This window comes from Coregonus clupeaformis, chromosome 32 (genome assembly GCF_020615455.1).
Source record: "Coregonus clupeaformis isolate EN_2021a chromosome 32, ASM2061545v1, whole genome shotgun sequence".
Lineage (NCBI taxonomy): Eukaryota > Metazoa > Chordata > Actinopteri > Salmoniformes > Salmonidae > Coregonus > Coregonus clupeaformis.
This window is the reverse complement of record NC_059223.1, coordinates 883,664-908,496: the sequence shown is the minus strand read 5'-3', so window position 1 is coordinate 908,496 and position 24,833 is coordinate 883,664. Positions and strand designations below refer to the sequence as shown.

At 45.5% G+C, this 24,833-nt stretch overlaps 2 protein-coding genes across 7 annotated transcripts in view; one reads left to right on the top strand and one right to left on the bottom strand.

Annotated features, from left to right (window-relative positions):
* Positions 1-5,838, top strand: part of LOC121548197 (BTB/POZ domain-containing protein KCTD19) — a 35,671-nt gene extending 29,833 nt beyond the window's left edge. For both annotated transcript variants that reach the window (XM_041859574.2, XM_041859573.2), the window contains exon 17: positions 5,017-5,838. The gene's annotated coding sequence lies outside the window, so the exon portion shown is untranslated. The remainder of the gene's footprint in view (positions 1-5,016) is intronic.
* The window catches only part of plekhg4 (pleckstrin homology domain containing, family G (with RhoGef domain) member 4), a 73,591-nt gene continuing 53,387 nt past the window's right edge, over positions 4,630-24,833 (bottom strand). For 4 of the 5 annotated variants that reach the window (XM_045209975.1, XM_041859580.2, XM_041859581.2 and 1 more), the window contains 6 exons: positions 24,675-24,833; positions 18,492-18,608; positions 18,016-18,273; positions 7,538-7,761; positions 6,723-6,785; positions 4,630-5,888 (listed from right to left, as the gene is read on the bottom strand). The exon at positions 24,675-24,833 is cut by the window's right edge and continues 22 nt beyond it. In XM_045209975.1, the coding sequence (XP_045065910.1) occupies positions 6,747-6,785; positions 7,538-7,761; positions 18,016-18,273; positions 18,492-18,608; positions 24,675-24,833 (797 nt within the window). In that variant the 3' untranslated portion in view covers positions 4,630-5,888; positions 6,723-6,746. The remainder of the gene's footprint in view (positions 5,889-6,722; positions 6,786-7,537; positions 7,762-18,015; positions 18,274-18,491; positions 18,609-24,674) is intronic. The other variant, XM_045209976.1, reaches the window with a different exon arrangement.

Here is a 24,833-nt window from a genome sequence, read left to right as displayed (position 1 = left end):
CACAGTGTTCCCCACACCTCAGCACAGTAAGACACACTACCCTACAGACTACAGGCCCACAGTGTTCCCCACACCTCAACACAGTAAGACACACTACCCTACAGACCCACAGTGTTCCCCACACCTCAACACAGTAAGATACACTACCCTACAGACTACAGGCCCACAGTGTTCCCCACACCTCAACACAGTAAGATACACTACCCTACAGACTACAGGCCCACAGTGTTCCCCACACCTCAACACAGTAAGATACACTACCCTACAGACTACAGGCCCACAGTGTTCCCCACACCTCAACACAGTAAGATACACTACCCTACAGACTACAGGCCCACAGTGTTCCCCACACCTCAACACAGTAAGATACACTACCCTACAGACTACAGGCCCACAGTGTTCCCCACACCTCAACACAGTAAGATACACTACCCTACAGACTACAGGCCCACAGTGTTCCCCACACCTCAACACAGTAAGATACACTACCCTACAGACTACAGGCCCACAGTGTTCCCCACACCTCAACACAGTAAGATACACTACCCTACAGGCCCACAGTGTTCCCCACACCTCAACACAGTAAGATACACTACCCTACAGACTACAGGCCCACAGCGTTCCCCACAACTCAGCACAGTAAGATACACTACCCTACAGACTACAGGCCCACAGCGTTCCCCACACCTCAACACAGTAAGATACACTACCCTACAGACTACAGGCCCACAGTGTTCCCCACACCTCAACACAGTAAGATACACTACACTACCCTACAGACTACAGGCCCACAGTGTTCCCCACACCTCAACACAGTAAGATACACTACCCTACAGACTACAGGCCCACAGTGTTCCCCACACCTCAACACAGTAAGATACACTACCCTACAGACTACAGGCCCACAGTGTTCCCCACACCTCAACACAGTAAGATACACTACCCTACAGACTACAGGCCCACAGTGTTCCCCACACCTCAGCACAGTAAGATACACTACCCTACAGACTGCAGGCCCACAGTGTTCCCCACACCTCAACACAGTAAGATACACTTCCCTACAGACTACAGGCCCACAGTGTTCCCCACACCGCAACACAGTAAGACACACTACCCTACAGACTACAGGCCCACAGTGTTCCCCACACCTCAGCACAGTAAGATACACTACCCTACAGACTACAGGCCCACAGTGTTCCCCACACCTCAACACAGTAAGATACACTACCCTACAGACTACAGGCCCACAGTGTTCCCCACACCTCAACACAGTAAGATACACTACCCTACAGACTACAGGCCCACAGTGTTCCCCACACCTCAGCACAGTAAGATACACTACCCTACAGACTGCAGGCCCACAGTGTTCCCCACACCTCAACACAGTAAGATACACTACCCTACAGAATACAGGCCCACAGTGTTCCCCACACCTCAACACAGTAAGATACACTACCCTACAGACTACAGGCCCACAGTGTTCCCCACACCGCAACACAGTAAGACACACTACCCTACAGACTACAGGCCCACAGTGTTCCCCACACCTCAACACAGTAAGATACACTACCCTACAGACTACAGGCCCACAGTGTTCCCCACACCTCAGCACAGTAAGACACACTACCCTACAGACTACAGGCCCACAGTGTTCCCCACACCTCAACACAGTAAGACACACTACCCTACAGACCCACAGTGTTCCCCACACCTCAACACAGTAAGATACACTACCCTACAGACTATAGGCCCACAGTGTTCCCCACACCTCAACACAGTAAGATACACTACCCTACAGACTACAGGCCCACAGTGTTCCCCACACCTCAACACAGTAAGATACACTACCCTACAGACTACAGGCCCACAGTGTTCCCCACACCTCAACACAGTAAGATACACTACCCTACAGACTACAGGCCCACAGTGTTCCCCACACCTCAACACAGTAAGATACACTACCCTACAGACTACAGGCCCACAGCGTTCCCCCACACCTCAGCACAGTAAGACACACTACCCTACAGACTACAGGCCCACAGCGTTCCCCACACCTCAACACAGTAAGATACACTACCCTACAGACTACAGGCCCACAGTGTTCCCCACACCTCAGCACAGTAAGATACACTACCCTACAGACTACAGGCCCACAGTGTTCCTCACACCTCAACACAGTAAGATACACTACCCTACAGACTACAGGCCCACAGTGTTCCCCACACCTCAACACAGTAAGATACACTACCCTACAGACTACAGGCCCACAGTGTTCCCCACACCTCAACACAGTAAGATACACTACCCTACAGACTACAGGCCCACAGTGTTCCCCACACCTCAGCACAGTAAGATACACTACCCTACAGACTACAGGCCCACAGTGTTCCCCACACCTCAGCACAGGAAGATACACTACCCTACAGACTACAGGCCCACAGTGTTCCCCACACCTCAACACAGTAAGATACACTACCCTACAGACTACAGGCCCACAGTGTTCCCCACACCTCAACACAGTAAGATACACTACCCTACAGACTACAGGCCCACAGTGTTCCCCACACCTCAACACAGTAAGATACACTACCCTACAGACTACAGGCCCACAGTGTTCCCCACACCTCAACACAGTAAGATACACTACCCTACAGACTACAGGCCCACAGTGTTCCCCACACCTCAGCACAGTAAGATACACTACCCTACAGACTACAGGCCCACAGTGTTCCCCACACCTCAACACAGTAAGATACACTACCCTACAGACTACAGGCCCACATTTTTCCCCACACCTCAACACAGTAAGATACACTACCCTACAGACTACAGGCCCACAGTGTTCCCCACACCTCAACACAGTAAGATACACTACCCTACAGACTACAGGCCCACAGTGTTCCCCACACCTCAACACAGTAAGATACACTACCCTACAGACTACAGGCCCACAGTGTTCCCCACACCTCAGCACAGTAAGATACACTACCCTACAGACTACAGGCCCACAGTGTTCCCCACACCTCAACACAGTAAGATACACTACCCTACAGACTACAGGCCCACAGTGTTCCCCACACCTCAACACAGTAAGATACACTACCCTACAGACTACAGGCCCACAGTGTTCCCCACACCTCAGCACAGTAAGATACACTACCCTACAGACTGCAGGCCCACAGTGTTCCCCACACCTCAACACAGTAAGATACACTACCCTACAGACTACAGGCCCACAGTGTTCCCCACACCTCAACACAGTAAGATACACTACCCTACAGACTACAGGCCCACAGTGTTCCCCACACCGCAACACAGTAAGACACACTACCCTACAGACTACAGGCCCACAGTGTTCCCCACACCTCAACACAGTAAGATACACTACCCTACAGACTACAGGCCCACAGTGTTCCCCACACCTCAGCACAGTAAGACACACTACCCTACAGACTACAGGCCCACAGTGTTCCCCACACCTCAACACAGTAAGACACACTACCCTACAGACCCACAGTGTTCCCCACACCTCAACACAGTAAGATACACTACCCTACAGACTACAGGCCCACAGTGTTCCCCACACCTCAACACAGTAAGATACACTACCCTACAGACTACAGGCCCACAGTGTTCCCCACACCTCAACACAGTAAGATACACTACCCTACAGACTACAGGCCCACAGTGTTCCCCACACCTCAACACAGTAAGATACACTACCCTACAGACTACAGGCCCACAGTGTTCCCCACACCTCAACACAGTAAGATACACTACCCTACAGACTACAGGCCCACAGTGTTCCCCACACCTCAACACAGTAAGATACACTACCCTACAGACTACAGGCCCACAGTGTTCCCCACACCTCAACACAGTAAGATACACTACCCTACAGACTACAGGCCCACAGTGTTCCCCACACCTCAACACAGTAAGATACACTACCCTACAGGCCCACAGTGTTCCCCACACCTCAACACAGTAAGATACACTACCCTACAGACTACAGGCCCACAGCGTTCCCCACAACTCAGCACAGTAAGATACACTACCCTACAGACTACAGGCCCACAGCGTTCCCCACACCTCAACACAGTAAGATACACTACCCTACAGACTACAGGCCCACAGTGTTCCCCACACCTCAACACAGTAAGATACACTACCCTACAGACTACAGGCCCACAGCGTTCCCCACAACTCAGCACAGTAAGATACACTACCCTACAGACTACAGGCCCACAGCGTTCCCCCACACCTCAACACAGTAAGATACACTACCCTACAGACTACAGGCCCACAGTGTTCCCCACACCTCAACACAGTAAGATACACTACACTACCCTACAGACTACAGGCCCACAGTGTTCCCCACACCTCAACACAGTAAGATACACTACCCTACAGACTACAGGCCCACAGTGTTCCCCACACCTCAACACAGTAAGATACACTACCCTACAGACTACAGGCCCACAGTGTTCCCCACACCTCAACACAGTAAGATACACTACCCTACAGACTACAGGCCCACAGTGTTCCCCACACCTCAGCACAGCACAGCACAGACAGGTTCACTCACCTACACCCATCTCAGGATCCCAGTGAAAAGCAACACCCTCCTTCTGGATACAAAGCAATCCATCTTTATTAAATGTGTGAACTTGTTAGGATGAAGAAATATGACAGTTGAGTCCACATTCATGCTCCAGCTTCAACCAGTGGAAAGTCATTTTGTCATGTGTTTGTTTGAGAATGGCACTTGAGCGATTCCCCCGCTGCTTTCTGCTGGTTAATACATACATGTACAACGTTATCACAATCTTCCTCTGCTTTCTCATACACAATGCTACAACCACAGAGCACCACTGGCGCAAATATTTACAGACAAAGTACATTTTGGTGTTTTCTTTTTATGAACAACAAGAAAAAAGGTTTTGCATTTGAAACTCTGTAGCTGATAGTATCTGTCCTCTCAGTGTGGACCGTTCTCCCTGTCCCCGTCTACAGCACACCAGCCCCAAGTCACCCAGCTGAGAGGACAGATCCACCACCAGGAGAGACGTCAGCCTCTCAGACCCACTGGCTCTGACCTGTCAGGGAACTGACCCAAATGGCACCCTATTCCCTATATAGTGCACTACTTTTGACCCGAGCTTTTGGCCATAGGTCTCTGGTCTAAAGTAGTGCACTATATAGGGAATAGGGTGGCATTTGGGACGCACCCCCAGTCAGACCTGACCAGCTACAGGAGGCACTAAGGAAGTGGCAACACCACCACGGTAAAACAAGATGGAGGAATCTGACCACAGGTCAATTCAGAAACGAAAGAACAGACATTATGTGAAGACAATGTAAAAGAGTGGTACCAGAATGCTGCCTTTTGAAAAAGCATGTTGATTTGGACCTTTGAAGAGTACACGTATCCTGACATACTCCTGCCTGATTCAGAACTAGCCTTTTCATCCCAAGGTATATCATCAATCATCAGGTGTTTCAGAAGTTGCAGTCTGGAGAAAAAGTGGTCAACAAGACAAGAGGAAGAAGATAAAGCAATCAAGCGTTCATATCTTCACTGGAAACTATTCCAATCATTATTTACAGAGTAACCAATATAGAACAGAACAAACTACTGCACCCACCAGTACTTTTGGAAAGAAAAATATAACAATATTTAAATCAACTTTTTTTTTTTTTTTACAATATAAAAGTTATGCTCAAAAGTGGCTTTTCTTTTTCAAAACAGTGCTATGTCCCAGGTCTTTTCGGCGTCCATGTGAGATGAGAGTTGTTGCTGGCAGCGCGAGAAAAAATAAATACTCGTCAGTCTTCCTTCGCGTGTTAACAGTGTCTTTCTGGATGGAAGCAGCTGGATATTAGACCTGTAGAGAGACCAGAGAACAGAGTTACTACAGAGTTACTACAGAGATACTACAGAGTTACTACAGAGATACTACAGAGATACTACAGAGTTACTACATAGATACTACAGAGATACTACAGAGTTACTACAGAGATACTAGAGTTACTACAGAGTTACTACAGAGATACTAGAGATACTACAGAGATACTACAGAGATACTACAGAGTTACTACAGAGATACTACAGAGTTACTACAGAGTTACTACAGAGTTACTACAGAGATACTAGAGTTACTACAGAGTTACTACAGAGTTACTACAGAGATACTAGAGTTACTACAGAGATACTACAGAGATACTAGAGTTACTACAGAGATACTACAGAGATACTACAGAGATACAACAGAGATACTACAGCACCAATACTTCCAATGAAAACACCACAGCTAGCCTGAAATCCAGACCTGTTTTGTGCTAACATTCCACTCCTTGTACTCTGTGTCATGTGTTTGGCATGACAAGGGGTTGAATGTTAGCACAAAGAGGCTGGTACCCAGGCTATGCCATAAACAGCAGCAGCTTGGAGAAATACAGACTAGCACAGCTCTTAGCCCAGGGCCCATATTCACATAGCGTCTCAGTAGGACTGATGATCTAGGATCGGTTTTCCCTTTTAGATCATAATGAATAAGACTACAAGAACGGACGGACGGACGGGGGGGGGGCTGATCCTAGTTCAACACTCCTACTCTGAAACGCTTTGTGAATACAGGCCGTGGGCATTGTTTTAGATAGCATTGTTTAGAGACTGTGTTTTGATTTGAGTGTGACATGAAAAGCGTTGCTCCACTTACTCCAAGCAGGGTTCCAGTCAGGAATCACACTATAGTGGAAGGGCCTATGATCTGAGCTACTTTCTGTAGATGGAGGGAGGGGGGAGGGAGGGGGGAGGGAGGGAGGAGAGAGGGAGAGGGAGGGAGGGAGAGAGGGAGGGAGGGAGGGAGGGAGAGAGAGAGAGGGAGAGAGGGAGGGAGGGAGGGAGAGGGAGGGAGGGAGGGAGAGAGGGAGAGAGAGAGGGAGGGAGAGAGGGAGGGAGGGAGGGACGGAGAGAGAGGGAGGGAGGAGGGAGGGAGGGAGGGAGGGAGGGAGAGAGAGAGAGAGAGAGAGAGAGAGGGAGGGAGGGAGGGAGGGAGGGAGGGAGAGGGAGGGAGGGAGGGAGGGAGGGAGGGAGGGAGGCCAGGGTTACAGATGTGTTATTCTGATTAGAGGAATGTTACAAGCATTGCTCATGTCAGCGAGGTTATTGATCATGTCAGCGGGGTTTGCACAAAGCCAAGCTCATACAGGAGATGTTTAATCAATCAATTAATTATTGTTAACATTAATCAATAGTATATCACATTCGATTAGAGACATGATCAACCATTCTTCCATGACTGCATATTGCATGGATCGTAACATATCACAAATCATACCAGCATTGTGTACATGTTAGTCCAAAGCAGCCCTCTGAAAACACCACACTGAGAACTGGTGTTGTAGGGCTGGAGAAAACCCTGCATCTCTCCAGGACTAAGGCCACTGCTTCCATAGCCACTGTGGCTGCGTTTAAACTGCGACCAGGTATCAACGAGCCGATAAACCATCCATAACCATTATGTCCACTTACGGCTGAAATGTACTGTCTGTTGCTGTAGCGGGGCTCGTCTTGGGGGAGGCTGGGGGAGGTGACGGCGTCGGAGGACGGGTAGCAGGAGGACGGGGGGTGGCAGGGGAACGAGGGATCCTCAGATAGACAGGCCTCAGGGAGGTGGCTGGACACACAGCCACTGTCTGAACCACTGGAGCCGCTGGCGGACAGACAGTGGGACGACGAGCCAGAGCTCTCAGTAGCTGTGGGGAGAGAGAGAGAGAGGATAGGAGTTGATCATTACTGATAGATGGGCTTGGCTGGTACAGAGGCTGAGAAAAATAATACAAATATTCATCTTTAATTTACAATCTGTAGATACTATTGGATTAGAAAGGTTCAGAATGTATGTGAAACATCACAGCACAGTTGAGAAATATATGGCACATGGAAATCATAAGAGGGTCGTTTAGGTGATAGGTGGGATGGACAGAGTAGCTGAGGGGTGGGGTTTAGGTGATAGGTGGGATGGACAGAGTAGCTGAGGGGTGGGGTTTAGGTGATAGGTGGGATGGACAGAGTAGCTGAGGGGTGGGGTTTAGGTGACAGGTGGGATGGACAGAGTAGCTGAGGGGTGGGGTTTAGGTGATAGGTGGGATGGACAGAGTAGCTGAGGGGTGGGGTTTAGGTGATAGGTGGGATGGACAGAGTAGCTGAGGGGTGGGGTTTAGGTGACAGGTGGGATGGACAGAGTAGCTGAGGGGTGGGGTTAAGGTGACAAGTGGGATGGACAGAGTAGCTGAGGGGTGGGGTTTAGGTGATAGGTGGGATGGACAGAGTAGCTGAGGGGTGGGGTTAAGGTGATAGGTGGGATGGACAGAGTAGCTGAGGGGTGGGGTTTAGGTGATAGGTGGGATGGACAGAGTAGCTGAGGGGTGGGGTTTAGGTGATAGGTGGGATGGACAGAGTAGCTGAGGGGTGGGGTTTAGGTGATAGGTGGGATGGACAGAGTAGCTGAGGGGTGGGGTTTAGGTGATAGGTGGGATGGACAGAGTAGCTGAGGGGTGGGGTTTAGGTGATAGGTGGGATGGACAGAGTAGCTGAGGGGGTGGGGTTTAGGTGATAGGTGGGATGGACAGAGTAGCTGAGGGGTGGGGTTTAGGTGATAGGTGGGATGGACAGAGTAGCTGAGGGGTGGGGTTTAGGTGATAGGTGGGATGGACAGAGTAGCTGAGGGGTGGGGTTTAGGTGATAGGTGGGATGGACAGAGTAGCTGAGGGGTGGGGTTTAGGTGATAGGTGGGATGGACAGAGTAGCTGAGGGGTGGGGGTTTAGGTGATAGGTGGGATGGACAGAGTAGCTGAGGGGTGGGGGTTTAGGTGATAGGTGGGATGGACAGAGTAGCTGAGGGGTGGGGTTTAGGTGATAGGTGGGATGGACAGAGTAGCTGAGGGGTGGGGTTTAGGTGATAGGTGGGATGGACAGAGTAGCTGAGGGGTGGGGTTTAGGTGATAGGTGGGATGGACAGAGTAGCTGAGGGGTGGGGTTTAGGTGATAGGTGGGATGGACAGAGTAGCTGAGGGGTGGGGTGGGTGATAGATTAATTATTAATGACTAATTATTACACCCTGAAACTGTGTATAATGTGTTAGAAATGTGTGAGTGTAGGACCAGTAAAGGCTATGGCATTGAGCCACTATTTAGCAATGTGAGTAAGAGTTAGGCCAGACAACAAAGGACAAGGAGAGCTGGCTACAGACAACTGGGAAACTAAGATAAAGAGGCCTCCCAATTTAGGGAGGGGAGAAACTGTTATGAAAACATGGTGCAGAATATTGTGAGAACGGCAATAACTGAGTAAAGCAGGGAGTAGGATATGTGTGTGTGTGTGTATGTATGTATGTGTGTATGCATGTGTGTATATGTGTGTGTGTGTGTGAACTGAAGGTCAGTAGAGCAGTTTTAGAGTGGAAAACTACAGCCCGCCTACAGAGGGAAGGGATTTCTTTTTGTATGACGTATGAGTATAAAAGATGGACTCTGAAATTGTGATGGCAGAATTCTCAATGAATAAATATCTCTGACTATGCAGACCGGGACTCTGGCCGTTACTTAAATCCCAAAAGACTTACAACCTTTTGGGAGACGCACAGAGACACTAAAATAGTTTGTTAAATAATTCACTTAACAGTGGGATGGACAGAGTAGCTGAGGGGTGGGGTTAAGAAGATAGGTGGGATGGACAGAGAGTAGCTGAGGGGTGGGGTTTAAAAGCTCATGTTCTATAATAGTTATGACTGAAAACAAGATATATAATGTATACCGTATGTGTTTAAGTACTGTCTATCCAGATATGTACAGTACCAGTCAAAAGCTTGGACACACCTACTCTAAGGGTTTTTCTTTATTTTTACTATTTTCTACATTGTAGAATAATAGTGAAGACATCAAAACTATGAAATAACACATATGGAATCATGTAGTAACCAAAAAAGTGTTAAACAAATCAAAATATATGTTATATTTGAGATTCTTCAAATAGCCACCCTTTGCCTTGATGACAGCTTTGCACACTCTTGGCTATTTGAAGAATCTCAAATATAAAATATATTTTGATTTGTTTAACACTGTTTTGGTTACTACATGATTCCATATGTGTTATATCATAGTTTTGTTGTCTTCACTATTATTCTACAATGTAAAAAATAGCAAAAATAAAGAAAAACCCTTGAATGAGTAGGTGTGTCCAAACTTTTGACTGGTAGTGTATATCAAATAACTATATTCTTGTTATGTAACTACTGTGAAAAAAAAATGCCATGTATGTAAAATGTGTGTAGAATGTACATGCAACAAGAAAATAAAAAGCTGTCAAAACAAAGTTATTTTGTCCTCCGAAGAGGGGGCGTGGTGGATGGACCAATAAAAAAAACAGTACCATGCGATTGAGGGACAGTTGTGACCTTTCTTGATGATCTAAGCTGCTAGTGTAGTACTACCCTGATATACTGTCCTGAGACAGGCTGTGTAGTACTACCCTGATATACTGTCCTGAGACAGGCTGTGTAGTACTACCCCGATATACTGTCCTGAGACAGGCTGTGTAGTACTACCCTGATATACTGTCCTGAGACAGGCTGTGTAGTACTACCCTGATATACTGTCCTGAGACAGGCTGTGTAGTACTACCCTGATATACTGTCCTGAGACAGGCTGTGTAGTACTACCCTGATATACTGTCCTGAGACAGGCTGTGTAGTACTACCCTGATATACTGTCCTGAGACAGGCTGTGTAGTACTACCCTGATATACTGTCCTGAGACAGGCTGTGTAGTACTACCCTGATATACTGTCCTGAGACAGGCTGTGTAGTACTACCCTGATATACTGTCCTGAGACAGGCTGTGTAGTACTACCCTGATATACTGTCCTGAGACAGGCTGTGTAGTACTACCCTGATATACTGTCCTGACAGGCTGTGTAGTACTACCCTGATATACTGTCCTGAGACAGGCTGTGTAGTACTACCCTGATATACTGTCCTGAGACAGGCTGTGTAGTACTACCCTGATATACTGTCCTGAGACAGGCCGTGTAGTACTACCCTGATATACTGTCCTGAGACAGGCTGTGTAGTACTACCCTGATATACTGTCCTGAGACAGGCTGTGTAGTACTACCCTGATATACTGTCCTGACAGGCTGTGTAGTACTACCCTGATATACTGTCCTGAGACAGGCTGTGTAGTACTACCCTGATATACTGTCCTGAGACAGGCTGTGTAGTACTACCCTGATATACTGTCCTGAGATAGGCTGTGTAGTACTACCCTGATATACTGTCCTGAGACAGGCTGTGTAGCACTACCCTGATATACTGTCCTGAGACAGGCTGTGTAGCACTACCCTGATATACTGTCCTGAGACAGGCTGTGTAGTACTACCCTGATATACTGTCCTGAGACAGGCTGTGTAGCACTACCCTGATATACTGTCCTGCGACAGGCTGTGTAGTACTACCCTGATATACTGTCCTGAGACAGGCTGTGTAGTACTACCCTGATATACTGTCCTGAGACAGGCTGTAGTCATGGAGGGCTGATCTATACAGTATGTAGTCATGGAGGGCTGATCTATACAGTATGTAGTCATGGAGGGATGATCTATATAGTATGTAGTCATGGAGGTATGATCTATACAGTATGTAGTCATGGAGGGATGATCTATATAGTATGTAGTCATGGAGGGATGATCTATATAGTATGTAGTCATGGAGGGATGATCTATACAGTATGTAGTCATGGAGGGATGATCTATACAGTATGTAGTCATGGAGGGATGATCTATACAGTATGTAGTCATGGAGGGCTGATCTATACAGTATGTAGTCATGGAGGGATGATCTATACAGTATGTAGTCATGGAGGGATGATCTATATAGTATGTAGTCATGGAGGGATGATCTATACAGTATGTACTCATGGAGGGCTGATCTATACAGTATGTAGTCATGGAGGGATGATCTATACAGTATGTAGTCATGGAGGGATGATCTATATAGTATGTAGTCATGGAGGGATGATCTATACAGTATGTAGTCATGGAGGGATGATCTATATAGTATGTACTCATGGAGGGATGATCTATACAGTATGTAGTCATGGAGGGATGATCTATACAGTATATAGTCATGGAGGGATGATCTATACAGTATGTAGTCATGGAGGGATGATCTATATAGTATGTAGTCATGGAGGGATGATCTATACAGTATGTAGTCATGGAGGGATGATCTATACAGTATGTAGTCATGGAGGGCTGATCTATACAGTATGTAGTCATGGAGGGATGATCTATACAGTATGTAGTCATGGAGGGATGATCTATACAGTATGTAGTCATGGAGGGATGATCTATATAGTATGTAGTCATGGAGGGATGATCTATACAGTATGTAGTCATGGAGGGATGATCTATACAGTATGTAGTCATGGAGGGCTGATCTATATAGTATGTAGTCATGGAGGGATGATCTATACAGTATGTAGTCATGGAGGGATGATCTATATAGTATGTAGTCATGGAGGGATGATCTATACAGTATGTAGTCATGGAGGGCTGATCTATACAGTATGTAGTCATGGAGGGCTGATCTATACAGTATGTAGTCATGGAGGGATGATCTATACAGTATGTAGTCATGGAGGGATGATCTATACAGTATGTAGTCATGGAGGGATGATCTATACAGTATGTAGTCATGGAGGGATGATCTATACAGTATGTAGTCATGGAGGGCTGATCTATACAGTATGTAGTCATGGAGGGCTGATCTATACAGTATGTAGTCATGGAGGGCTGATCTATATAGTATGTAGTCATTGAGGGCTGATCTATACAGTATGTAGTCATGGAGGGATGATCTATACAGTATGTAGTCATGGAGGGCTGATCTATATAGTATGTAGTCATGGAGGGATGATCTATACAGTATGTAGTCATGGAGGGATGATCTATACAGTATGTAGTCATGGAGGGATGATCTATACAGTATGTAGTCATGGAGGGCTGATCTATACAGTATGTAGTCATGGAGGGATGATCTATATAGTATGTAGTCATGGAGGGATGATCTATATAGTATGTAGTCATGGAGGGATGATCTATACAGTATGTAGTCATGGAGGGCTGATCTATACAGTATGTAGTCATGGAGGGATGATCTATATAGTATGTTGTCATGGAGGGATGATCTATACAGTATGTAGTCATGGAGGGATGATCTATACAGTATGTAGTCATGGAGGGATGATCTATACAGTATGTAGTCATGGAGGGATGATCTATATAGTATGTACTCATGGAGGGATGATCTATATAGTATGTAGTCATGGAGGGATGATCTATATAGTATGTAGTCATGGAGGGATGATCTATACAGTATGTAGTCATGGAGGGATGATCTATACAGTATGTAGTCATGGAGGGATGATCTATACAGTATGTAGTCATGGAGGGATGATCTATACAGTATGTAGTCATGGAGGGATGATCTATATAGTATGTAGTCATGGAGGGATGATCTATATAGTATGTAGTCATGGAGGGATGATGGGATGATCTATACAGTATATAGTCATGGAGGGATGATCTATACAGTATGTACTCATGGAGGGATGATCTATATAGTATGTAGTCATGGAGGGATGATCTATATAGTATGTAGTCATGGAGGGATGATCTATATAGTATGTAGTCATGGAGGGATGATCTATACAGTATGTAGTCATGGAGGGATGATCTATATAGTATGTACTCATGGAGGGATGATCTATATAGTATGTACTCATGGAGGGATGATCTATATAGTATGTAGTCATGGAGGGCTGATCTATACAGTATGTAGTCATGGAGGGATGATCTATACAGTATGTAGTCATGGAGGGATGATCTATATAGTATGTACTCATGGAAGGATGATCTATATAGTATGTAGTCATGGAGGGATGATCTATATAGTATGTACTCATGGAGGGATGATCTATACAGTATGTACTCATGGAGGGATGATCTATATAGTATGTACTCATGGAGGGATGATCTATATAGTATGTAGTCATGGAGGGCTGATCTATATAGTATGTACTCATGGAGGGATGATCTATATAGTATGTAGTCATGGAGGGATGATCTATATAGTATGTAGTCATGGAGGGATGATCTATATAGTATGTAGTCATGGAGGGATGATCTATATAGTATGTACTCATGGAGGGATGATCTATACAGTATGTACTCATGGAGGGATGATCTATATAGTATGTAGTCATGGAGGGCTGATCTATATAGTATGTAGTCATGGAGGGATGATCTATATAGTATGTAGTCATGGAGGGATGATCTATATAGTATGTAGTCATGGAGGGATGATCTATACAGTATGTAGTCATGGAGGGATGATCTATATAGTATGTAGTCATGGAGGGCTGATCTATATAGTATGTACTCATGGAGGGATGATCTATATAGTATGTAGTCATGGAGGGATGATCTATACAGTATGTAGTCATGGAGGGATGATCTATACAGTATGTAGTCATGGAGGGATGATCTATATAGTATGTAGTCATGGAGGGCTGATCTATATAGTATGTAGTCATGGAGGGATGATCTATATAGTATGTAGTCATGGAGGGATGATCTATATAGTATGTAGTCATGGAGGGATGATCTATATAGTATGTACTCATGGAGGGATGATCTATATAGTATGTACTCATGGAGGGATGATCTATATAGTATGTAGTCATGGAGGGCTGATCTATATAGTATGTAGTCATGGAGGGATGATCTATACAGTATGTAGTCATGGAGGGATGATCTATACAGTATGTAGTCATGGAGGGATGATCTATATAGTATGTAGTCATGGAGGGATGATCTATACAGTATGTAGTCATGGAGGGCTGATCTATACAGTATGTAGTCATGGAGGGCTGATCTATACAGTATGTAGTCATGGAGGGATGATCTATACAGTATGTAGTCATGGAGGGATGATCTATACAGTATGTAGTCATGGAGGGCTGATCTATACAGTATGTAGTCATGGAGGGATGATCTATACAGTATGTAGTCATGGAGGGATGATCTATACAGTATGTAGTCATGGAGGGCTGATCTATACAGTATGTAGTCATGGAGGGATGATCTATATAGTATGTAGTCATGGAGGGCTGATCTATATAGTATGTAGTCATTGAGGGCTGATCTATACAGTATGTAGTCATGGAGGGATGATCTATACAGTATGTAGTCATGGAGGGCTGATCTATATAGTATGTAGTCATGGAGGGATGATATATACAGTATGTAGTCATGGAGGGATGATCTATACAGTATGTAGTCATGGAGGGATGATCTATACAGTATGTAGTCATGGAGGGCTGATCTATACAGTATGTAGTCATGGAGGGATGATCTATATAGTATGTAGTCATGGAGGGATGATCTATATAGTATGTAGTCATGGAGGGATGATCTATACAGTATGTAGTCATGGAGGGCTGATCTATACAGTATGTAGTCATGGAGGGATGATCTATATAGTATGTTGTCATGGAGGGATGATCTATACAGTATGTAGTCATGGAGGGATGATCTATACAGTATGTAGTCATGGAGGGATGATCTATACAGTATGTAGTCATGGAGGGATGATCTATATAGTATGTAGTCATGGAGGGATGATCTATACAGTATGTAGTCATGGAGGGATGATCTATACAGTATGTAGTCATGGAGGGATGATCTATACAGTATGTAGTCATGGAGGGATGATCTATACAGTATGTAGTCATGGAGGGATAATCTATATAGTATGTAGTCATGGAGGGATGATCTATATAGTATGTAGTCATGGAGGGATGATCTATACAGTATGTAGTCATGGAGGGATGATCTATACAGTATGTACTCATGGAGGGATGATCTATATAGTATGTAGTCATGGAGGGATGATCTATATAGTATGTAGTCATGGAGGGATGATCTATATAGTATGTAGTCATGGAGGGATGATCTATACAGTATGTAGTCATGGAGGGATGATCTATATAGTATGTACTCATGGAGGGATGATCTATATAGTATGTACTCATGGAGGGATGATCTATATAGTATGTAGTCATGGAGGGCTGATCTATACAGTATGTAGTCATGGAGGGATGATCTATACAGTATGTAGTCATGGAGGGATGATCTATATAGTATGTACTCATGGAGGGATGATCTATATAGTATGTAGTCATGGAGGGATGATCTATATAGTATGTACTCATGGAGGGATGATCTATACAGTATGTAGTCATGGAGGGATGATCTATATAGTATGTACTCATGGAGGGATGATCTATATAGTATGTAGTCATGGAGGGCTGATCTATATAGTATGTACTCATGGAGGGATGATCTATATAGTATGTAGTCATGGAGGGATGATCTATATAGTATGTAGTCATGGAGGGATGATCTATATAGTATGTAGTCATGGAGGGATGATCTATATAGTATGTACTCATGGAGGGATGATCTATACAGTATGTACTCATGGAGGGATGATCTATATAGTATGTAGTCATGGAGGGCTGATCTATATAGTATGTAGTCATGGAGGGCTGATCTATATAGTATGTAGTCATGGAGGGATGATCTATATAGTATGTAGTCATGGAGGGATGATCTATACAGTATGTAGTCATGGAGGGATGATCTATATAGTATGTAGTCATGGAGGGCTGATCTATATAGTATGTACTCATGGAGGGATGATCTATATAGTATGTAGTCATGGAGGGATGATCTATACAGTATGTAGTCATGGAGGGATGATCTATACAGTATGTAGTCATGGAGGGATGATCTATACAGTATGTAGTCATGGAGGGATGATCTATATAGTATGTAGTCATGGAGGGCTGATCTATATAGTATGTACTCATGGAGGGATGATCTATATAGTATGTAGTCATGGAGGGATGATCTATACAGTATGTAGTCATGGAGGGATGATCTATATAGTATGTAGTCATGGAGGGCTGATCTATATAGTATGTACTCATGGAGGGATGATCTATATAGTATGTAGTCATGGAGGGATGATCTATACAGTATGTAGTCATGGAGGGATGATCTATATAGTATGTAGTCATGGAGGGCTGATCTATATAGTATGTACTCATGGAGGGATGATCTATATAGTATGTAGTCATGGAGGGATGATCTATACAGTATGTAGTCATGGAGGGATGATCTATACAGTATGTAGTCATGGAGGGATGATCTATACAGTATGTAGTCATGGAGGGCTGATCTATATAGTATGTAGTCATGGAGGGATGATCTATATAGTATGTAGTCATGGAGGGATGATCTATATAGTATGTAGTCATGGAGGGATGATCTATATAGTATGTAGTCATGGAGGGATGATCTATATAGTATGTAGTCATGGAGGGATGATCTATACAGTATGTAGTCATGGAGGGATGATCTATACAGTATGTAGTCATGGAGGGCTGATCTATATAGTATGTACTCATGGAGGGATGATCTATATAGTATGTACTCATGGAGGGCTGATCTATACAGTATGTAGTCATGGAGGGATGATCTATACAGTATGTAGTCATGGAGGGATGATCTATATAGTATGTACTCATGGAGGGATGATCTATATAGTATGTACTCATGGAGGGATGATCTATACAGTATGTACTCATGGAGGGCTGATCTATATAGTATGTACTCATGGAGGGATGATCTATATAGTATGTACTCATGGAGGGCTGATCTATATAGTATGTAGTCATGGAGGGATGATCTATATAGTATGTAGTCATGGAGGGATGATCTATATAGTATGTACTCATGGAGGGATGATCTATATAGTATGTAGTCATGGAGGGATGATCTATATAGTATGTAGTCATGGAGGGATGATCTATATAGTATGTACTCATGGAGGGCTGGCTGCTGGTCTCGTGCTCCAGCTCCTCCTCCTCTATACATGGGCTGATGAAGGGCCTCTCCCCCCCGGGCAGCAGGGCCTGGCTCTGGCTGCTGTACATGTGCAGGTTGAGGGGCCCCAGGAGAGTGCAGGAGCCCGACGCAGCAGGGGCCCCGCCGCCAGACCCCCCGCTACTCGACGCTGTACGTTTGAAGGGGTTGGAGTGATCGAACAGGGACACAGCAATGGAGGCTCGCGTTCTGGCACCTGGGAGATGGGAGAGGAGAGGACAGGACGGGTTAGTCATATATTCAGGCACAGCTTTGTTGTAATGAACGTCAAAACTCATCCTAAATTATACTAAAAATGATGCGGTAGTTTCATCACTCCTTTAACTGAGAACTAAGAATGTTTAAGTGTGGCCTTAACACAAGCTGTGTTCAGTAACATCATGGTACCAGAGCGAGGTTTAGTTTGGTGGTTACCTCGTCCCTTCATGATGTAGTCTATAGCCCTGTCGTTGATGGCAGAATCACTGGGTTTAATGTCCAGGAACGGCTTGTTACCTACTCCCATGGAAACCATCTCCTGATTACGGATCTCTGAACACACAACACAGAGATGAATTAACCACACTGAGCCAACCCAGACAGACACAGATAGATACAAAGATGAATTAACCACACTGAGCCAACCCAGACAGACACAGATAGTAACACAGAGATGAATTAACCACACTGAGCCAACCCAGACAGACACAGATAGTAACACAGAGATGAATTAACCACACTGAGCCAACCCAGACAGACACAGAGATGAATTAACCACACTGAGCCAACCCAGACAGACACAGAGATGAATTAACCACACTGAACCAACCCAGACAGACACAGATAGTAACACAGAGATGAATTAACCACACTGAGCCAACCCAGACAGACACAGATAGTAACACAGAGATGAATTAACCACACTGAGCCAACCCAGACAGACACAGATAGTAACACAGAGATGAATTAACCACACTGAGCCAACCCAGACAGACACAGAGATGAATTAACCACACTGAGCCAACCCAGACAGACACAGATAGTAACACAGAGATGAATTAACCACACTGAGCCAACCCAGACAGACACAGAGATGAATTAACCACACTGAGCCAACCCAGACAGACACAGATAGTAACACAGAGATGAATTAACCACACTGAGCCAACCCAGACAGACACAGATAGTAACACAGAGATGAATTAACCACACTGAGCCAACCCAGACAGACACAGAGATGAATTAACCACACTGAGCCAACTCAGACAGACACAGATAGTAACACATAGATGAATTAACCACACTGAGCCAACCCAGACAGACACAGATAGTAACACAGAGATGAATTAACCACACTGAGCCAACCCAGACAGACACAGAGATGAATTAACCACACTGAGCCAACCCAGACAGACACAGATAGTAACACAGAGATGAATTAACCACACTGAGCCAACCCAGACAGACCAAGATGGCGAAGTAGTGCAGTCCTGTTTCTGTCGTGTGTCTGTAAATAGCCTGTAAATACCCTGTTTTTTGTATTTTTCGTACATATTTCCCTATCAGACTTTTCATCCTTCTACAAAATATACTTTCCTGCAACCCGCCTCACTCAATGTGGAACGGATTCTATTATTGACTTACCTTTTATCTAGAATCTAGAATCTCCAGTTGAAACTAGCTAGCCAGCTAACTAGCTACTTGCTATTAGCCACAGCTAGCGGTGTTTCACCCAGATCATTGGATTTTTTCCGCGGGATTAATTTTAATCACTGGACATTGATCACCGGATATTCGGCCAGTCTGCACAGCGTTATCGACCCAGAACATATCAGTTTTTCTGCCGGAATCACTGATTCTCTGGACCTTTAACTCCGGATTCATCGCTACCAGCTGGCTACAACAACAACAAAACGGACGCTGTGGTCTGGCTAATCATCCCGAGCTAGGCCCATCTCCCGGCTATCTACCTCTCTATCAACCGGACGGGACCACCTAGTGTTGACACGGAGCCCCGCTGATCCTACATGACTGGTCTGCCGACGAAATCGTCTGATGTGGTTACGACGTTAACCACGAAGATTCCATCCATCTGCTAGCCCTGGCCCGTTAGCACACGTTATCCGTGGCCTCTTACTCACTAAACTGAACTAGCTACTGAACTAGCTACTTGCTATTAGCCACAGCTAGCGGTGTTGCACCCAGAATATTGGATTTTTTTTCCGCGGGATTAATTTTTAATCACTGGACATTGATCACCGGATATTCGGCCAGTCTGCACAGCGCGTTATCGACCCAGAACATATCAGTTTTTCCGCCGGAATCACTGAATTCACTGGACCTTTAACTCCGGATTCATCACTACCAGCTGGCTACAACAAAACGGACGTGGCACACGCTAGCCGTGGCCTCTTACTCACTAGCGCTTCACCACCGGACCTTATGATAACTCAGCTATACAGCTGATATCTGCTGGACTGTTCCTTTTTACGGTACTACATCCTGTTTATGTTTAGCCTCAGCCCAAACATGGTTAGTTTATTGTTGTTTCGGTTATTTCTAATTGTACTATATCACTGTAGACCCCCCAGCCTAGCTAAACCTGCCTTAGTTAGCTCCTTTGTCCCTCCGCCCATACACTCAGAGACCGACTCAATTGATGCCTCTAGAGATACTATCTCTTTCATTGTTACCCAACGCTTAGGTTTACCTCCACTTTACTCATATCCTTCCATATCCTTGTCTGTACATAATGCCCTGAATCTTTTCTATAACACCCGGAAATCTGCCCCCTTTATTCTATGTACCCAACGCACTAGAAGACCAGTTCTTAAAGCCTTTAGCCGTATCCTTATTCTAGTCCTCCTCTGTTCCTCTGGTGATGTAGAGGCTAACCCAGGGCCTGTAGCCCCCAGTATCACTCCTACTCCCCAGGAGCTATCATTTGATGACTTCTGTAATCGCAAAAGTCTTGGTTTCTTGCACATAAATATCAGAAGTCTACTTCCTAAGTTTGAGTTATTCACTGCGTTAGCACACTCTGCCAACCCTGATGTTCTAGCAGTGTCTGAATCCTGGCTCAGGAAGGCCACCAAAAATTCTGAAATTTCCATCCCCAACTATAACATTTTCCGTCTAGATAGAACTGCCAAAGGGGGTGGAGTTGCAATCTACTGTAGAGATAGCCTGCAGAGCTCTATCATACTATCCAGGTCTGTGCCCAAACAGTTTGAGCTTCTACTTCTAAAAATCCACCTTTCCAGAAATAAGTCTCTCACTGTTGCCGCTTGCTACAGACCCCCCTCAGCCCCCCAGCTGTGCCCTGGACACCATATGTGAATTGATTGCCCCCCATTTATCCTCTGAGTTTGTACTGCTTGGTGACCTAAATTGGGATATGCTTAATACCCCAGCCATCCTACAATCCAAGCTAGATGCCCTCAACCTCACGCAAATTATCAACGAACCTACCAGGTACAACCCTAAATCCTTAAACATGGGTACCCTCATAGATATCATCCTGACTAACATACCCTCTAAATACACCTCAGCTGTCTTCAACCAGGATCTCAGCGATCACTGCCTTATTGCCTGCGTCCGTAACGGGTCTGCGGTCAAACGACCACCCCTCATCACTGTCAAACGCTCCCTAAAACACTTTAGCGAGGAGGCCTTCCTAATTGACCTGGCCCAGGTATCCTGGATGGATATAGATCTCATTCCGTCAGTAGAGGATGCCTGGTTGTTCCTTAAAAGTAATTTCCTCTCAATCTTAAATAAACATGCCCCATTCAAAAAATACAGAACTAAGAACCGATATAGCCCCTGGTTCTCCTCAGACTTGACTGCCCTTGACCAGCACAAAAACATCCTGTGGCGTACAGCATTAGCATCAAATAGCCCCCGCGATATGCAACTTTTCAGGGAAGTTAGGAACCAATATACACAAGCAGTCAGGAAAGCAAAGGCTAACTTTTTCAAACAGAAATTTGCATCCTGTAGCACTAACTCCAAAAAAGTTTTGGGACACTGTAAAGTCCATGGAGAATAAGAGCACTTCCTCCCAGCTGCCCACTGCACTGAGGCTAGGAAACACTATCACCACCGATAAATCTACAATAATCGAGAATTTCAACAAGCATTTTGCTACAGCTGGCCATGCTTTCCATCTGGCTACCACTAACCCGGCCACCAACTCTGCACCCTCTGCTGCAACTTGCCCATGCCCCCCCGCTTCTCCTTCACACAAATTCAGACAGCTGATGTTTTGAAAGCGCTGCAAAATCTGGACCCCTACAAATCAGCTGGGCTAGACAATCTGGACCCTTTCTTTCTAAAACTAGCCGCCGAAATTGTCGCAACCCCTATTACTAGTCTGTTCAACCTCTCTTTCATAACGTCTGAGATCCCCAGAGATTGGAAAGCTGCCGCGGTCATCCCCCTCTTCAAAGGGGGTGACACTCTAGATCCAAACTGCTACAGACCTATATCCATCCTGCCCTGCCTTTCGAAAGTATTCGAAAGCCAAGTTAACAAACAGATCACCGACCATTTCGAATACCACCGTACCTTCTCCGCTATGCAATCCGGTTTCCGAGCTGGTCACGGGTGCACTTCAGCCACGCTCAAGGTCCTAAACGATATTATAACCACGATTGATAATAGACAGTACTGTGCAGCCGTCTTCATCGACCTGGCCAAGGCTTTCGACTCTGTCAACCACCGCATTCTTATTGGCAGACTAAATAGCCTTGGTTTCTCAAATGACTGCCTCGCCTGGTTCACCAACTACTTCTCAGATAGAGTTCAGTGTGTCAAATCGGAGGGCCTGTTGTCTGGACCTATGGCAGTCTCTATGGGGGTGCCACAGGGTTCAATTCTTGGGCCGACACTTTTCTCCGTGTATATCAATGATGTCGCTCTTGCTGCTGGTGACTCTCAGATCCACCTCTACGCAGACGACACCATTTTGTATACATCTGGCCCTTCATTGGACACTGTGTTAACAAACCTCCAAACGAGCTTCAATGCCATACAACAATCCTTCAGTAGCCTTCAACTGCTCTTAAACACTAGTAAAACTAAATGCATGCTTTTCAATCGAACGCTGCTAGCACCCGCCCACCCGACTAGAATCACCACTCTCGACGGGTCTGACCTAGAGTATGTGGACAACTACAAATATCTAGGTGTCTGGTTAGACTGTAAACTCAACTTCCAGACTCACATAAAGAATCTCCAATCCAAAGTTAAATCTAGAATCGGCTTCCTATTTCGCAACAAAGCCTCCTTCACTCATGCTGCCAAACATGCCCTCGTAAAACTGACTATCCTACCGATCCTTGACTTCGGCGATGTCATTTACAAAATAGCCTCCAACACTCTACTCAGCAAATTGGATGTAGTCTATCACAGTGCCATCCGTTTTGTCTCCAAAGCCCCATACACTACCCACCACTGTGACCTGTACGCTCTTGTTGGCTGGTCCTCACTACATGTTCGTCGTCAAACCCACTGGCTCCAGGCCATCTATAAATCACTGCTAGGCAAATCCCTGCCTTATCTTAGCTCATTGGTCACCATAGCAGCACCCACCCGTAGTCTGCGCTCCAGCAGGTATATCTCACTGGTCATTCCCAAAGCCAACACCTCCTTTGGCCGCCATTCCTTCCAGTTCTCTGCTGCCAATGACTGGAACGAATTGCAAAAATCTCTGAAGCTGGAGACTCTTATCTCCCTCAATAACTTTAAGCATCAGTTGTCAGAGCACCTTACCGATCACTGCACCTGTACACAGCCCATCTGAAATTAGCCCACCCAACTACCTCATCCCTATATTGTTATTTATTTTGCTCTTTTGCACCCCAGTATCTCTATTTGCACATCATCTCTTGCACATCTAGCATTCCAGTGTTAATACTATTGTAATTATTCTGCACTATAGCCTATTTATTGCCTTACCTCCATAACTTGCTACATTTGCACACACTGTATATATATTTTCTGTTGTATTTCTGACTTTGTTTTTTTTACCCCATATGTAACTCTGTGTTGTTTTTATTGCACTACTTTGCTTTATCTTGGCCAGGTCGCAGTTGTAAATGAGAACCTGTTCTCAACTGGCTTACCTGGTTAAATAAAGGTGAAATAAAATAAATAAATAAAAGATAGTAACACAGAGATGAATTAACCACACTGAGCCAACCCAGACAGACACAGAGATGAATTAACCACACTGAGCCAACCCAGACAGACACAGATAGTAACACAGAGATGAATTAACCACACTGAGCCAACCCAGACAGACACAGATAAAACTTTTATCCACTGTTATGCTCTTGGTATTCTCTCTCTCAATTCAATTTAAGGGTTTTATTGCCATGGGTGGGCGGTCCCTCCCTCCCTCCCTCCCTCTCTCTCCCTCCCCCCTCCCCCCCTCCCTCCCTCCCTCCCTCCCTCCCTCCCTCCCTCCCTCTCTCCCTCCCCTCCCTCTCTCCCTCCCTCCCTCCCTCCCTCCCTCCCTCCCCCCCTCCCTCCCTCCCTCTCCCTCCCTCCCTCCCTCCCTCCCTCCCTCCCTCCCTCCCTCTCTCTCGCTCTCCCTCCCCCCTCCCTCCCTACCTTTATTCCGTGTAGCCTGCTGCCAGAGGATACGTGCGATGTTGGAGGTCCAGGCATGTTTGATGTCTGTGTTGGAGGCCTGCAGAACGTACGTCTGGTTCTTACTGGTCCTGCGTCTGAACCACACCTCGAAACGAAGACCGTTGTCCCCAGACATCT